General features: G+C 43.6%; 1 protein-coding gene across 1 annotated transcript in view; it reads left to right on the top strand.

The window, feature by feature from the left end:
• Positions 1-16,208, top strand: part of ABCC9 (ATP binding cassette subfamily C member 9) — a 138,392-nt gene that overhangs the window by 34,488 nt on the left and 87,696 nt on the right. Inside the window, exons 12-14 of the mRNA XM_056134559.1 lie at positions 97-239; positions 7,613-7,721; positions 13,457-13,564. Of these exons, the coding sequence (XP_055990534.1) occupies positions 97-239; positions 7,613-7,721; positions 13,457-13,564 (360 nt within the window). The remainder of the gene's footprint in view (positions 1-96; positions 240-7,612; positions 7,722-13,456; positions 13,565-16,208) is intronic.

Genomic DNA, 16,208 nt, shown 5'->3' with positions numbered 1-16,208 from the left:
ATCAATAGCCTCACAGTGCTTGTCAGCTGTGTCAAACTCAGCGTCAGCCTTATGAAGGGACTCAGGCAGTTCTCTGAAGAAGCCCCGTCTCCACAGACGTTCGTGACTCACGCCTATGCCAGCGGGAACAATCTGAAGCCTGCGGAGGCCTTTGCGTCGCTGTCGCTCTTCCACATCCTGGTCACGCCGCTGTTCCTGCTGTCCACTGTGGTCAGGTTCGCCGTCAAAGCCATCATAAGGTAAGCGCGGCTGGTCCTGACGCTCCGCTGCTTGAGTAACAGAATGCGTAAGCTCTTGGAGTATTGCACCCCCCCCACACACACACACATACACACTCACTCACACACACACACACACACACACACAGACACACTATTTCGACACTGTGGTTTACAGAGTTGTTCGTGATGATTCGTTACAGGCATTCGATATTCCTTCACCAATCTCTTCACCACTGTCACCTTCCCTCTATCATTGTCTCCAATTTTCCAACCCTCACCCCCTCAAATCTGCCACCAGAGCAAGCCCACAGTAATTTATTTTTCATTGCTTGTTACCAGTAAATGGCTAATGGAATGAACAAAACAGACTTCAGTAAAGGAAACAACACTGCACAAACACTGTCCTCCCGTTGTTCATCGATTTGCTCGAGCGGGCCCAGTAACATCTCCATATTTTTGAGACTTCTTGTTACTGTGTTTGGCATAGCGAATACGTCACAGGTAGCTTGCCAGGCTTTGCCATGTGAGCGAAATACTCTCGGTAGCTTGCCGGGCTCTTGGAGAGGGGCAGAGGAATCGAACCCGGCTCTGCCGGTCTGGCTGCGCGCAACGCAAATGCTCTACTGCTGTGCTATCACTCCATCAGTAAAGGAAAATTTGTGAAAATTGTTGGATCTCACCACGGGGACTTGCCAAGTTCTTGTCTGAGGGTTTACTAAGCTGTCACTGAAGGTTGCAAGCCTTCGCGTTAATGTTTTTGTTAGTGGAGATTGGTTGCCTTCTGTGCTGCATGCCATCCAATCTGGTGTGCTTCTACTGGGATGTTAGCGTTGAGATGCTGGAAGATGTTGTACACCACAAACGAGAATGCAGGAGTGTGTTCCAGAAAATCCACAAGATTTAACTGGGTAGTCCAGCCGAGGAATGGCGGCAGCTCTTGGGCTGTGAACGCAGCTGCCAGGGAGTTGGTAGGGCAGGAGATTGGTCCGACCCCCTCCCTAAGGTCGTCCCAGAGGTCAAGATGAGAGGAAATTTTAAAAAGCACCCAAAAAACATATTGAAATCATTTACAATTTTTATGTGCTGATTTTCAGTTGCTAGTTTTATAGGTAAGTTACTATTCTAAGAACAAACTTTTGAGCTTATGTAGCTTTGACTCCTTTTTTCCCTTATCCTTTATTAATATCTATACCCCTCTTGTTGTGGGCTGATCTGTAGAAATTTATTGTCTGGAAAGACCCAATTTAATGATGATTTTTTGTTTGTTTGTTTGTTTTTTGGGTCAGACCCGGTGATACACAGGGGTTACTCCTGGCTCTGCACTCAGGAATTACTCCTGGGGGTGCTCAGGGAACCATATGGAATGCTGGGAATTGAACCTGGGTCAACCGCGTGCAAGGCAGACACCCTACCCACTGTGCTATCACTCCAGCCCCTAATGATGACTATTTTTGACATTTGAATGCTTTTTTGTTTTCTCCTATTTGAGTCCTATAAGCAACATCAATGTAAACATCTTTGCTTGTCTTTAAGCTTTTCTCCTGATTTTTATATCAAATGTCCAGAAGTGAGAATTCTAGTTTAATAAAATGTAAATGTTGAAGGTCCTTGATGAATATGGTTTTCCACTGAAGGAATTGTGGATCAGAAAGTATATATTTTGTTTATTTGTTTAGAATAGTCAACCCCTGGGGAACTGGGGATTGTAGGAAGGCATTCCCAGAGATGATAGTTCAGTACTTGGGTCTGTTGATGAGGTGTTCTTGGGCCCAGTATCACTGGAGGTTGCTAGAACTCCTACCCGGAGTGTTGGGGGTGGTGTGTGTATTGGGAATTGAACTCAGAACTTTGCACTGACGGGGTTTGTGCTTTATGACTCAGCATCCCCTCCCGTCCAGAAGTTGCAAATGCTTCACATTATTTTTTATGATTATGGCCACTGTCACTGTCACTGTCCTCCCGTTTTTTGTTACTGTGTTTGGCATATTGAATATGTCACGGGGAGCTTGCCAGGCTCTGCCGTGCGGGCGAGACACTCTCGGTAGCTTGCCGGGCTCTCTGAGAGGGGCGGAGGAATTGAACTCGGGTCGGCCATGTTGGCTGCGTGCAAGGCAAATGCCCTACCACTGTGCTATCGCTCCAGCTCCAGCCCCAATTATGGCCACATTATCTATCAAAGCGATGCCACTTTCTATCTGTACCCATGTTCACATCAATAAACATTTACTTTTAAATTTTAGGGTAATCTGGTAAAAATAAAAATTCATGCCCATTGTCTTTGCAAATGGAAAAACTTTGTAAAAGCTCACCCATTCTTTTTTTCCATTGTAAGTGAGCTTTTTTTTGTATTTCTAATCAGCCTTAGTTTCCCCATAATATAAAATTAGAAAAATAGGTGTAATATGATGATGATGACCAGTTTCCATCCATTTTTATTCCTATGGAATAAATACGATAGCAAGCTACATGTGCCACATTACATTTACCAAGAATTGGTCTTTTGTCGCTTTGACCTTATTACAATCAAGGCAGAGTAGAGCTTTGCTGTGGACTATTATAAACCTTATAAGACCTCAGCAGATTTTATATTCAGCCACTGTTATATTTATATGTGGACTTTGAAAATAATGCCAAGATGTTGAGATGGGAGATTGTAAGAAACGCAGACACCATAAATCATTGCTGTTAAACTGACTCCCTAACTATGTGAAACACTGTGTTGCCTGTGGCAACAATGTAACCTGTCACTTGTAAAGGCTCTCACAAGGAGGATGATTTCTTCAGTGTTTCTTCAGTCCCTGAGAAAGCTAGTCTGTCCCAGAGAAAGTGCAGACTCCCTAGCAGTAGTTTGTAATGGCTTAGCCATGGCTAAGGGCCAGGGCCCAGGGCTGGGTGAGAGGCAGAGTTTCTCTCTTGTAAGCATAAGACCAATGAGTATGTGGATTTGAATCCCTCAGGAACCCCATGCAATCTCAGCAGTTCTGCCTTTAAGGAACCCTGGTGTTCCTGAGATGCCCACAAAGTCTAGCATCTCTGGCACACCACAACAGAGAGTGTGTGTGCCTACGACCAAGTGTTTGCACCCTAGTAAGCTCTGCAATCAGAAATCCGTGCAAGCACCACATCTAAAATATGTGAGGGCCGGAGTGATAGTACAGCAAGTAGGGCGTTTACCTTGCACGCGGCTGACCAGGGTTCAATCCCCGGCATCCCCATAGGGTCCCCCAAGCACAGCTGGGAGTAATTCCTGAGTGCAGAACCAGGAGTAACCCCTGAACATTGCCACTGGGTGTGACTCAAAAAGCAAAAATAAAATAAAATAAAATAAAATAAAATATATGACCCTCTGAGAGCATCACAATCAAGTGTGTGTGCGCGCACGCATATGCATGCATATGCACACACAAAATCAATACAGCAAAGGGAAGGGAAGGATAAGCACACAACACACACACACATACACACACACATACCATGCCTTAAACAAAAACAACACTAAAATGCACATACATGACCCTATGGTACTTTCGGATTGTCACAATGGTACCAGCTGTCAAGTGATTTCCATCTTGCTCCCTAAATTGTGCCCCCAGTAAGTCACTTTGGAATAATTAGAGCTCCAAGGTCGGGGCCAAGTCCTCGTCTCTCTTTTCTCCGTATTGTTCTGTCTCTGAACCTCTCGTCCAGACCGTGGGCTGAGTTTTGTAGCACCACTTCCAAATTAGGCCGTGTTCTGGAAGGGAAGCCACTCCAAACAATAAAATTGATAAATGGCCAAACCCGGCTATTTTGGTCTTTATTTTCATTTGCTTCATTTACTAGCTGTCCCTCTCATGGCTGCACTATTAATTAGAATTTAACTTTGGGTTCCAAGGGGAGACAGAAAGCAATTGACAACTTAATCAAGGATAATTCCGAAATTACCGAGCATCCAAAACACTTGAGGAGTTGATTTAAAGAATAAATCAAAACTCACCGCTCAGGGGTGTCCCAAGTCCATGGTAAAGCAATGCAGCTGTAGTGAATCCTAGGAAAGAGTGTGTGTGTGTGTGTGTATGTGTGTGTGTGTGTGTGTGTGTGTGTGTGTGTGTTGGTGGGGGAATGGGGGAGGAATCTCTGTGTATATCTGTCCTTCCCACTGCCTCTATGCTTGTCCAGGGAACCTGCACTTGCCTGTCTGATAGAGACCAGTCTTTTTCCAGGGCTGGGCTCCAGAGTTCCCAAACAGAACGGACTGATAAATACATCCTTCTCTAAAGAGAGTTGCAGTAGCTGATTTCTGGATCCCGCCGTGATGGCTGGTCAACAGAGGTAGCGGGACCTTTCCACACCATGTACTGGTCCCGGGAAGCCCAATGAGTGTTGTCCACTGATGACTGGGCTTGTTGGCGCTCTCCTCTCTCCCTGGGAACCTGTGATTAGTCTTGGATGCCAGTTGGCGCACACCAAGCTGAGCAGCTTGTTTGTAACCAGAGACTTCGGTCAGCTGAGGATGATACCTCCTCCTTGGGACTCTGGAGTCAGAAGTTTTATTGTTTTTTTTTTTCCAGGGTGCCTTTCAGTGAGTTGAGAAACTTGGGTTAGAATGGGAGGCACACAGTGTGGACTCTCTGTGCACATAAGAGACGTAAGCCCTAATGTAGAGAAACCCATGCCTTGTAAATTCCTCTGCTGTAGTAAAATCCTTTAGAAGTACAGCTTAGTTTACTGACCAAAATGGTCTTGGCAGTTCATGGTGTAGGGTGCATGGACCTAATAAAATGGGAGAAATAAGCTAGTCCCAGGTTTTCTCCTCTCACCAGTGGGAGATTTGCAGTATTTGATTCTGATGTACACTAGTCTGCATTTGCAAAAGAAGGAGAAATACCATTCCTTAAAATAGTCCAATACTTGAATAAGAGAGGTTTTTGAGGAGACCTGCCTTGGTCTTTCACTTTGCTTTATCTCTAAGGAAATCATTACATGTTTTATTTTACTGGAGTGAAATGTAAGTTGGTATGTTGTATACTTTATAAATAATTGGAATAGGGGTTTCTGGTATTTGATATACTATGTGGTATCTCTGTCCAAAGATGTTATTTGCCAACGGGAAAAAATGGAAATATGAACCCCTTATTTTCTTGGAATATAACTTGGTGTCTGTTCTTTCTAGTACCTCCCAAAGGAATGCTGGGCTAGTTGACTATGATTAATATTAATCAAATAGGCAGAGTTATTTATTATAGTGTATATTTATTCTTTGTCCTGGTCCCTGTTGACAAAGATGTCCTATTTCCTTTTAGAAAATGATGTAGCACTGTAGCACTGTCCTCCCATTGTTCATCGATTAGTTGGAGTGGGCCCAGTAATGTCTCCATTGTGAGACTTATTGTTACTGTGTTTGGCATATCGAATACATCACGGGGAGCATGCCAGGCTTTGCTGTGTGGATGAGATAGTCTCGGTAGCTTGCTGGGCTCTCGAGAGGGGCGGAGGAATCAAACTCCGGTTGGCCAAGTCAGCTGCATGCAAGGCAAACACCCTACTGCTGTACTATCGTTCAAGCCCCAACAAAATCAGTTATTCTCAGTTATTGTAGAACCTCTCAATCTGTCTCTAAATCCCCAAATTGGAACCTGAAAAATGTAAAATTAACACATACAACTGAATCCCTAGATATTTTTGTGAATCATCTAAACAAATCAAAAGTTAGTAAAATACTGACCTTGGCAGGTGTCGGTGGCAATGCAGAAAATTGGGTGCTGGCAACACTACTGCTTTCAAATCCCAGCTCTGGTGCAGAACATTCCCTGTTTAACTCCAAGCCTGTGACATACTGTCTCTGTATCTCAGCCTCTTGTCACGTGAGCTCAATAATAGTCCTGTTGTGCTCCTTGAATTAAATAAGTTAAAATGGAAACACAGGGGGTGATGCCTTCATAAACTCTCAAGGAACAGGGAGCACTTGTCCAGCTTAAGGATTGTCTCATGAACAGGTTGGTATTTTTGTACTATTCACCTCGGCCCATGCCAGAAGTCCCTTTGCCCTTGGTCAGGGTCCATGCATTCCCCATAATTGTCCTGCCTCTGTGATTCTGAGAGGACCTCGTAGGCACAGGAAATGCTATTTTGCTTATCTATGTGTTCATTCACTGACATTTCTTGAGAATTGACTGGGTTATATTTTGGCATTGGCCTGGGATCTGATGAAAGTGAAAACCTTTGCTTTTAAGGATTTCACAATCCAATGGAAAGAGAGAGTGAAAAACAATGACAGTAGAGCAGTCAGGGACCAGAGAGCCCAGAGAGCCCGAGTTTTGGGGACAGTGATGCTTTGGTAGAAGAGTGGTTAGCATTGTTGCCTCCCAGCATCCTGGGGACAGGAGAGGGGACAGGAAGAGGGTGGGCTCACAGACGGGAAGTGTGAAGGAGTGGCCTGATGCACATTCCAAGTGGGATATTGTGAAGAGGAAAGTTCTCCCCATGTTCCAGTCAAGCTCAGTTCCAATCAACACTCTATCACCTCACTGTGTTCAACCCGAAGGGAGCTCTCCCTGGTTCTGTAAGACTGTGAGTGATATGTGTGTCTCTGTGTGTGCGAATGTGAAAGGAATATTCAGTTGACTGTTAATGTCTGAACTGCTGCTTTCTTCCTCCTTCGGTTCTTCAGGGAGCATTCTTGGAGTTATGTGTCAGGAGGCTCGAGAGAGAGTCTCATGGGAACACAGATTTTGTGTGTAAAGACACAGGAGAAATTGTTTTACGGGAGTTCTTGGTTGACAAAGCTTCCAGTCTTTTCAAACTGTAAGAACCAAAAGGTTATTGAACACTGTAAAAGCAAAGGAACAGTAATGGCCATGCAGGGGCATAACATGGTACTTCATACAGCCTTTCTAAAGCTAGAGTCTTCCGAGTTCGTGTGATGGATCAGCCGTGTTGATAGAGACTCAAAGTACACAAACCAAAGCTCTAGTGACTCAACTCTATTAAAGAGAAGCGACAGGAGTCTCAGAACCATAGTGTGGGCACTATGGAAAACAGTCAAAAATTAAATTTAGGGTTTCTGTAGGATCCACCATCTCTTCATGCTGCATGTATATACTCCCAAGAATCACAGGCGAGTGCCACAATGCAGTGCTTGCTCCACAACCGCCAAACAACTCAAGGGTCTGTCAGTAGAGGAATAACCAAAATGTGACATGCACACCACAGGGAATCATTCGGGCAAAACTTTTCATAAAGGATGATCTCTTAGTGTTTTCAGACCGGCAGTTTGCAAGCTAATAGTTTCTCTCCCTAGTGGGTTTTTAATCTACCTTTGTCTGAATTCATGTTTGTATTTTGTATTACAAAATTACATGCTTGGAACTCATCTGAATCTCTGTCTGTGTTTGCTCCCTGCCCCTCTGCAGTGTTCAAAAGCTGAATGAGTTTCTCTTGAGCGATGAGATTGGCGAGGACAGCTGGCGAGCTGGGGAAGGTGCGCTTCCTTTTGAGTCCTGTAAGAAACACACCGGCATTGTAAGTCCTTCTCCTTGTTCTAGAAGCTTCGAGGTGTGAGGGCTATCCAGACAGTACATCAGTTAGAATGGAGACACTTAGGGAAACTAAGCTTTAGTGAAGAAAAGTTGACAAGAACATTTAGGACAAGTCTTAAAACTCTAAAACTCAGGAAACAACGGGTAAGGCTTAGTTTGAGAAATCCACAAGGAATTCCTTCTAGAAGGATGGCGCATGTTAATTCAAAGGGAAGAATTCTCTACTGCAAACTTTATATAAAATAATACATGACAGGCCCAGGGGGATAGCTCAAGAAGCTGAGTGAATGTTTTGCATGAAGGCATGTGGAGGGGGGGAAGGGTTTGATCCCCAGCATTATGTGATTCCCTGAGCACAACCCCTGAGCACCTCTGGGGTGACCCTCAAAATAAAAATAAATAATCAAATATATTTATTTGACCTCTAAGGGCAGAGCCTGGCAAGCTACCCGTGACGTATTCAATATGCCAAACACAGTAACAACAAAGTCTCCAATGGAGACATTACTGGGCCCGCTCGAGCAAATCGATGAACAACGGGAAGACAGTGACAGTGATAGTGACCTCTAAGAAATGATAGTGGTTAGAGTGACACTTCGCTGCTATTTGGTGTGGGTATGAGAAAGTATTCGATAGCACAATGGGTAGGGTGTTTGCCTTGCATGTGGCTACCGGGCAGACCTGAGTTTGATTCCTCCACCTTCGATTCCTCTACCCTTCCCAGAGAGCCTGGCAAGCTACCAAGAGTATCTTGCCCGACTGGCAAAGCCTGGCAAGCTGCCCGTGACATATTCTATATGCCAAACACAGGAGCAACAAGTCTCACAATGTTACTGGGCCCGTTCGAACAAATCAATGAACAACAGGAGGACAGTGACAGTGACCGTATATTACTGACATGTTTTAGGTTAAGCAAATAAAGACTTGCTGAAAGATTGAATGGGAGAAGAGCAGAACTGGATGAGTTCTAAGTTACTGGTTTGACTTCGAGGTGAATGGTGAATCCACTTAACTGAAATAGAGTAACTTAGTTGATATTGGGGTGGAACCAAAAGATATTTTGCAGTTGATAATTTTAAGATTTTGGTTGACATCCTAGAAGAAGAGCCAACATTGGATAGATAAATGTAATGGTCATTAAATATTTAAATCAACAAGATTGGGCTATACAATTTTACTTAAAGGGATATCTGGCAAATTCTAAAGAAAATCCTGGAAAGTGAATATTTATATATTTCATAAATATAAAGTAGGAATACATTATTTTAAAGTGAATGATGTTTAAATTATTATTATTAATGTTACTGTTAGAGAAACATTTATTTCTCCAATAACTATTTACTATTCATGCAAACAAACAAAAGTGCACCTGCAACACCCTGATTGGAATTGATTGAGACCTTTACCAGAAAGTTAGTCTAAATTAAATGTTTGCCGCATCTGGTTTAAAGCTACTAGAAATAGATAGGACCTGAACTCTATATTTACATTTTTTGGTTTCTTCTGCTTTTCTGGATTTATGTTTCTTTCTTTTATAAAATTTTCTGTTAAGTTGGGTTACTGACCAGGTGTGGATTTTAAGAAGGAGCCCATGTTAATATATGCTGAAGCCATCATGGCTCACAATATTTAATTGCTATTGTGTAGACCTGGATGCAAAGACCAGAACATGTGGTAGAGCCAACAGGTAGACTGGAAACAGTCTTGTCACATTTTGGGTGACGGGGATTACCAAGGAAGTCAGGGTCACCTTTCAGAGCTGAGCGGATGAGCTCATTTCAGGAAATGCTATAGGAGCTGAAATAGATAGAAGTAAGGGAATCTGAAGGATATTTTGTGTGAGGTGACAGACAGGAGAACTACTAAATTTCTCGAATACTAAATTGAGAAAATGGTCTGGAGCAGCAGAAAGAACCCCCTTAGGAGGCATCCATTATATTTAGTGGTATTGAAACCAGACTGAACTTTGATGCATTTGGAGTCATTTGTCCCTGTGATGGACCAAACCACAAATGACCAATTTCAAAAGCTGGAGTGAAAGAAGTCCCGTGATTGAGAAGAACTCTAATAGGCAAGTCGTTCTTGAGAGTGTTTAAGATACTGCATGTTCTCTCAGAGTACATATACACGTGGTCTTGGCTGTAGTCTCTCCGAGGAGTTTTAGCAACATGCTAGAGCCAAAGTCTTTTCAGATTCTATCTGTGAATCTCCAGCCCTGTCAACACTTCTTCTCCCTCCCTCTCCTGAGTTGGGTGAAGAATATTAGGTCATGTCTCTGGACCTCTCTGGGGCTAGAAGACTTAACTGATGTGTAGGTGTGGACCTGTCTTGTGTGGAAAAAATAATCAGCGTGACAGGCTGTGACTTTCTACAAGATTTCAAGCAAAATACTTTTAGGGTCATCAGGGAGGCTCATGGAAAGAAAGACTAAAACTAAGTTGAAATTCTGCAGTACTTTTTTTCAAAGGGAAAATGCGTTATTTTCTAGGTGACAGAACCCCTGCTTGCTAGCTCTCCTCAGTAGCTTCTGGTCCTGTACATTTATTTCCACTGAGCACAGCAAAACGTTATTTAGCAACCTGAGGTTCTGTGGCTGCAGGGTAGATGCCAAGTAGAAATGGGATCTCTCCTTTTGTGTTGAGTTACCGATGATTCACAGACTTACCCGATTTCCTAGCGTTAAAACTCACTGGGTTTTTAAAAGCCAAACCTGGAATTCCAGTCTGAAAACCACTTCACAAGTCTAGAATCCTGTGCTTTTATAGTTATCTGTTTCCAAGCATATTACTATCTAGCTTGTATAATCTTTTTTATTAGGTCATTTCTGATTTATTGTTGTTTTTCCTTATTCACACGGTGACGAACATTTTTTTTTAAATTTTTTTTTAATAGTGAATCACCCTGAGGTACAGTTACATATGTAGAAACTTTCATGTTTGCATTTTAGTCATACAATAATCGAGTACCCATCCCTCCACCAGTGCCCATTCTCCACCACCAATGTTCCCAGTATTCCTCCCACCACCCTCACCCCATCCCCTCCACCCCGCCTCTGTGGCAGGGCATTCCCTTTTGTTCTCTCTCTCCTTTTGGGTGTTGTGGTTTGCAATAGAGTCATTGAGTTAACCTGCATAATCTTAAATAAGATTGATCACTCTCTATGCTGATATTATTTACATGTGTACTATAGTCACAGGACAAATTTTGAGCTTACGTGCTTTTTTTCAAATTAGAGATTTGCACAACTGAATTTTCCACCTTTGGTCATTTCTATTTATGTGAACATCAATGAAAAATCAGACAATGCCAAATTGCCTGGATTTATGTCTGGATTTATGTTATACCTATGACCTACCAAGTTTGCTTTATGTTCGTGGAGACTGGAGAGATAAGATTGGCAGCTAGCCTCATCTCTCCAACTGAGATGGGCAGGTGGGGAAATCCGGTCTATGGGCCCTATAAGGCCAATGAAACCATGTGGTCTGTTCCCAGTCTATGTTGGGACAGACATGCATGCTTCTCATCAACTGCCCACAGCCCTGTTACATGACCCATGGATGATGTTATTAATATCCGAATGGCCCTGGACATAAAAGAACTTCCCTCCTCCTCTTAGTCCTATGACTCAAAACAGTACCCTAATGTTTGACACAAAGAACAGTTGGATACCCTCCTGTAGGATAACACTCTTTTGTCCTTCCTCAGGTAGCTTAGGTTTGTCAGGTCACACCCATCTAAGAACACTGAACTTGTATTGTAAGCAATGTCCTTTCTGTGTGGACACAGGAAGACAGTTAATATTATGCTTTGTAACTTGGGAGTTGATTGACTCCGAATAATATTTACTCCTGGGCATCTGATTTCTTGACTCAGTTGCCCTTAGTTCCTTGCACCCCAAAAGCAGGGTCCCAACGAGGGACTGAATGGACCCAGGGAAATCAGTGAGCTACCCTGGCATCGACATGGGCCAGGCCAAAGGGTCACGATACTCAACTATAAGTTGAGGGCATGATCATGGACAAATGCTGTCATGATCCAAAAGTAAGTAATGACGAGACTAGGACCCTGCTGGAGCTAGGAAGATTAACCTGGCCTGAGGACTGTGGAATGTATAGTGAGATGTTCTCAGGAAGAACCAAACTAAATTTATATCTCTTACTGTGCTCATACAGAATGACATTGCTAGAAATAATAGAAGTAGATTTATTACAACTATTTAAGTAGATTACTAACTGAGGGAAGAACACACCCTTGTTGGGATCCCATCCTTGGGCGGATCTCCTAGTAATCTGAAGTAATCTCTGTAGATAAGATTTTATCCTTGAGTTAATCTCTTGGAGGAGTGGTCTTACCTCTCTTTGTTGATTGTCAGTATTCAACCCACCTTTATGTCACCGCCTTATGTGACTGCTATATAAACTAAGATGTAAGCTTGGAGAGAGGAGTCAGAAGCGGTAAGCTTGGAGAGAGGAAGAGTCAGAAGCGAGAGAGCTCGGGCTCCAGAGATCCAGAGTCAGAGCCAGAAGGAGAGAGCTTCCAAGACTGGGGCCCAGGAGAGAAGGAGGCAGAGAAAGACAGGAGTGAAGAGGATTGGAATAAACTACTATTGATATAGACCGGCCAGGCCCCCGTTTCTTCTTCCATCTGCCCTTGGCCAACAGCCGTTCCGATCCAGGCCACACACAGCGGCTCAAGAGCACCGAACGCAGGGCGGTGAGACAGTGCCGTCCAGTGAGCCCGTGAACACACAACCTTTGGCGTGATAAGATTTTACACCCTCCTTGTGAAATAATGTATATATTTGAAAAAAATCCCTAGATTTTTGTGGGTTTTTTTCCCTATTCTACAATGGCTGCCTGGGTATTGTTTATGATTTCTCTGATTTCTGCAACTATCTGAAATTCAAAGAGCTCAGGATCCTAAGGGTGATGAGAACTGTCGAGGGAACCTTCACAAAGTCCAGCAGCCTCACAACTAGGTCAAGCTGAACTTGTGCTAATCACTCGCCTTTTACTTAATTTTCTATTCCCTGACTCAAGGTATATCCAAGTTCATATTGATTTCCGTCGTTTGCAAAATGAAAATCTTCACATTTTCATTTTTCTTAAGAGCCTTGTGGGGGCCGGAGCGATAGCACAGCGGGTAGGGCGTTTGTCTTGCACGCGGCCGACCTGGGTTCAATTCCCAGCATCCCATATGGTCCCCTGAGCACCGCCAGGAGTAACTCCTGAGTGCATGAGCCAGGAGTAACCCCTGTGCATCGCCACGTGTGACCCAAAAAGCAAAAAAAAAAAAAAAAAAAAAACCAATCTAGGGGGCTGGAGCGATAGCACAGCGGATAGGGCGTTTGCCTTGTACGAGGCCAATGGGGGTTCAATTCCCAGCATCCCATATGGTCCCCCAAGCACCGCCAGGAGTAATTCCTGAGTGCAGAGCCAGGAATAACCCCTGAGCATCATTGGGTGTGACCCAAAAAGCAAAAAAAAAAAAAAAAAAAAAAAAGAGCCTTGTGAATTTGCTTGAAAATTAAAGCATCATACTTTATTATCTTTTTTTTTGCGGGGGAAGGGAGGGAGGCATTGGAATAATTTAAATAGGACCTACCCTGCTTCCTTTTCATTGGGATGTAAGTGAAGTAGCAACATGAGTTTACTGTCTGGTAAAGCCTCTCTTTCCCATGAAGTGTTAACTTGTGTCTGCTCTCTGTTTGGAACGCAGCAATCGAAAACCATCAACAGGAAGCAGCCTGGGCGATACCACCTGGACAGCTATGAGCAGTCCACCCGTCGTCTGCGTCCTCTGGAGACAGAGGACATTGCAATCAAGGTGATAGTTCATGGACAGAAACATCTTATCTCATTGGGGGAGGGGGTTCTGCAAACGTGTCCTAAATTGTGTCCGTTATAGCGATCTCTGCTTGTAACACTTCACCATAGTTTTTGGAGGAGCTTTTAATTCTCGTAATTCTCAGCTTTTCCTCACTCATGACACTGGTGTTGACCTCGAAAGGGTTTTTGGGTTTTTTTTTTTTTTTAAGTTTTTGGGCCACATTCGATGGTATTCAAGGCTGTACTCCTATCTTTGTGCTCAGGGATGTTTAAAGATCATTCCTGGTGGGGCTCAGGGAACAATATGCGGTGCCAGGGATTGAACTCAGGTGAGTTTCGTGCCAGGCAAACATTTTACTCATAGTACTTACTATCTCTCCGGCCTCAAATAGATATTAATATTATTTGCCACTTCTGGCAGTGTTCAGAGAACCATGCAGTGCCAGTGACCAAATTCAGGGTTCTCCAGTAGCATGTCCTAATAGCTGGAGAATGAGATGTCTTCTTTTAAAATTGACTAAGATTCTGTTATTTCCCATGCTAAGGATGGTTTCACATGCTTTGGAAGCTTCGTCAGAAGCTGCTGTCTAACAGTTTCTCTCCTTTGTTTTTTTTTTTTTTTTTGATGTTGTACTGTGACCTACAGGTCTTTTAGTGACTCTTCTATCTTGATCCACCCAATAAATTGATTTATAGAGAACAGCTAAATAATAAACCCAATTTTTAGGTAAAGATGAGGTAGGAGTTATCTTCCACCAAGAACGGGGCTAGCAGGTGCCACCCACATGCCAATAAGGACTTTGCTGTCTACTCAGGCTGTGTGCCTGGAGTACACAGGCCAGGGTGACACAGCTGGGCCTGGGGAGGACCCCAGGGACCACAGAACCGGAGCAGATGCCTGGAGTGGTTCCATGGTCCTGTGTGGATGGCAGCGGCAACTCTGCACTGTCTAGCCCAAGTGGAATTCAGGGCAGCTTGGTGGGGGCCACGGAATAGCAGAAAAGTCTCTCCCCTTGAATTCTGTCACCATTTACTGCCTGCCTCAGCATCTGTATGGAACATCTGGGCAATTGGAGCAGCTGGGTTACTACTCTGGAACTGGCCACTGTCACCTACCTCTGTCGCTCATTTGTCTTGTGACTTTTGGGCGAATTGCCGTGCCGAGCCACATTTTGCTCACCTTGAGGTGGGGTAGCTCTTTTAGTGTGGTTGATTTGGGCACGAGATTATATGTCAGCTGTCACTTTTAAAGAGTCTTCATGATCGGGGCTCTACATTCGAACCATCTGAGAGCTGAGAACCTCTTAAAAATAAGTTTGCAAGAGAGGCATTGAGTGGCAATCATAAAAGGAGAGAGAGAGAGAGATCAAAAGGGAATGCCCTGCCACAAAGGCAGGGGATGGGGGTGGGAGGGATGCTGAGACCCATGATAGTGGAAGATGGGCACTGGTGGAGGGATGGGTACTCGATCATTGTATAACTGAAACCTAAGCACAAAAATTTGTAGGTCTATAACTGTACCTCATGGTGTTTCACTAATAAAAAAAATAAGTTTGGGGGTGGGGTGGAGGGTGGGTGGGGTGGAGGGTGGGGATGAAGAATAATACAGTGGATAGGGCACTGGCCTTGCATGTGGCCAACCCAGGTTCCATCCCGTGGCACCCCATATGGTCCCACGAGCGTCTCCAGGGATGAATCCTGGGTGCAGAGCCAGGAGTAAGCCCTGAGTATGATCGGACATGGCCTAATAATAAAAATATTCTCTAGGAGATCTTTGGCTACTACATGCAGTGAGGGTGGGAGCTGGTCGGCTCTAAAAAAAAATCAGGGGAAAGAAACTAGAAAAGGTGACCTATGCTACCAGTTCTCAAATAACCCAGGTGACAGCTAGTATGGTAGCCACTAAAACAAGCAAGCCAGTTTTCTAAAGGACATTTTCTAGCAAATGTAGTAGGAATCTAAAACTACAACTTTTCTATGTGCCTTATTAGATGTATCTTGGCTTTGAATGAATAAAAGGGGCAATAGGTAAGCAAGTTTCTGTCCAAACTTGCCCTGAATACAAAAAATACATCTCCAATCTTGTTCCAAAACAAATGAACTGGTTGTCAATAACAGGGATAGTTTATGCTTCGTAGAGGCCGCTGCAGCATCAGGTCCCATCTTCAAGCTCCAGTTAACTTGTTGGTCTTGGTGGTTTTGGTGGAAACTCCCAAATTGCTAATAACTCATTTGTCTCTTTGAAACTTTCTTTTATTATCACGTGTGATATGTTCATAGAAAAATATGTAGAGGATAAAGTCCCATTATATGAAAGAATGGAAAAAGTAGGCAACATCCCCAAGAACATTGCCAGCACCTCTGACTCCCCAAACCCACCTTAAGTTCTCTGTTTCATCACTCCCTGAGATATAATCACCATCCTGACTTTTAGTATCATTTGTTTATCATCTTTGCTGGACATGCTCCTTTTACATGCATTTCACTTACTTTAATGTTCACGTATGTGTGTTTCTTCAGCTCAAGATTATGTCTGTAGAGTTCATCCCCGCTGCTGTGTGAAGCTGTAATTCTTTTCATTGCTCTGTAAGGTTTCAGGGAATGAACAAATTGGCATTTATTTATCCAGAAATTTTTTTTAT

The sequence above is a fragment of the Sorex fumeus genome, unplaced genomic scaffold (assembly GCF_029834395.1).
Source record: "Sorex fumeus unplaced genomic scaffold, SorFum_2.1 ptg000100l, whole genome shotgun sequence".
In the NCBI taxonomy this organism is placed as follows: Eukaryota; Metazoa; Chordata; class Mammalia; order Eulipotyphla; family Soricidae; genus Sorex; species Sorex fumeus.
Note: the sequence above shows the minus strand (reverse complement) of the source record. Positions and strands in the feature narration are given on the sequence as shown.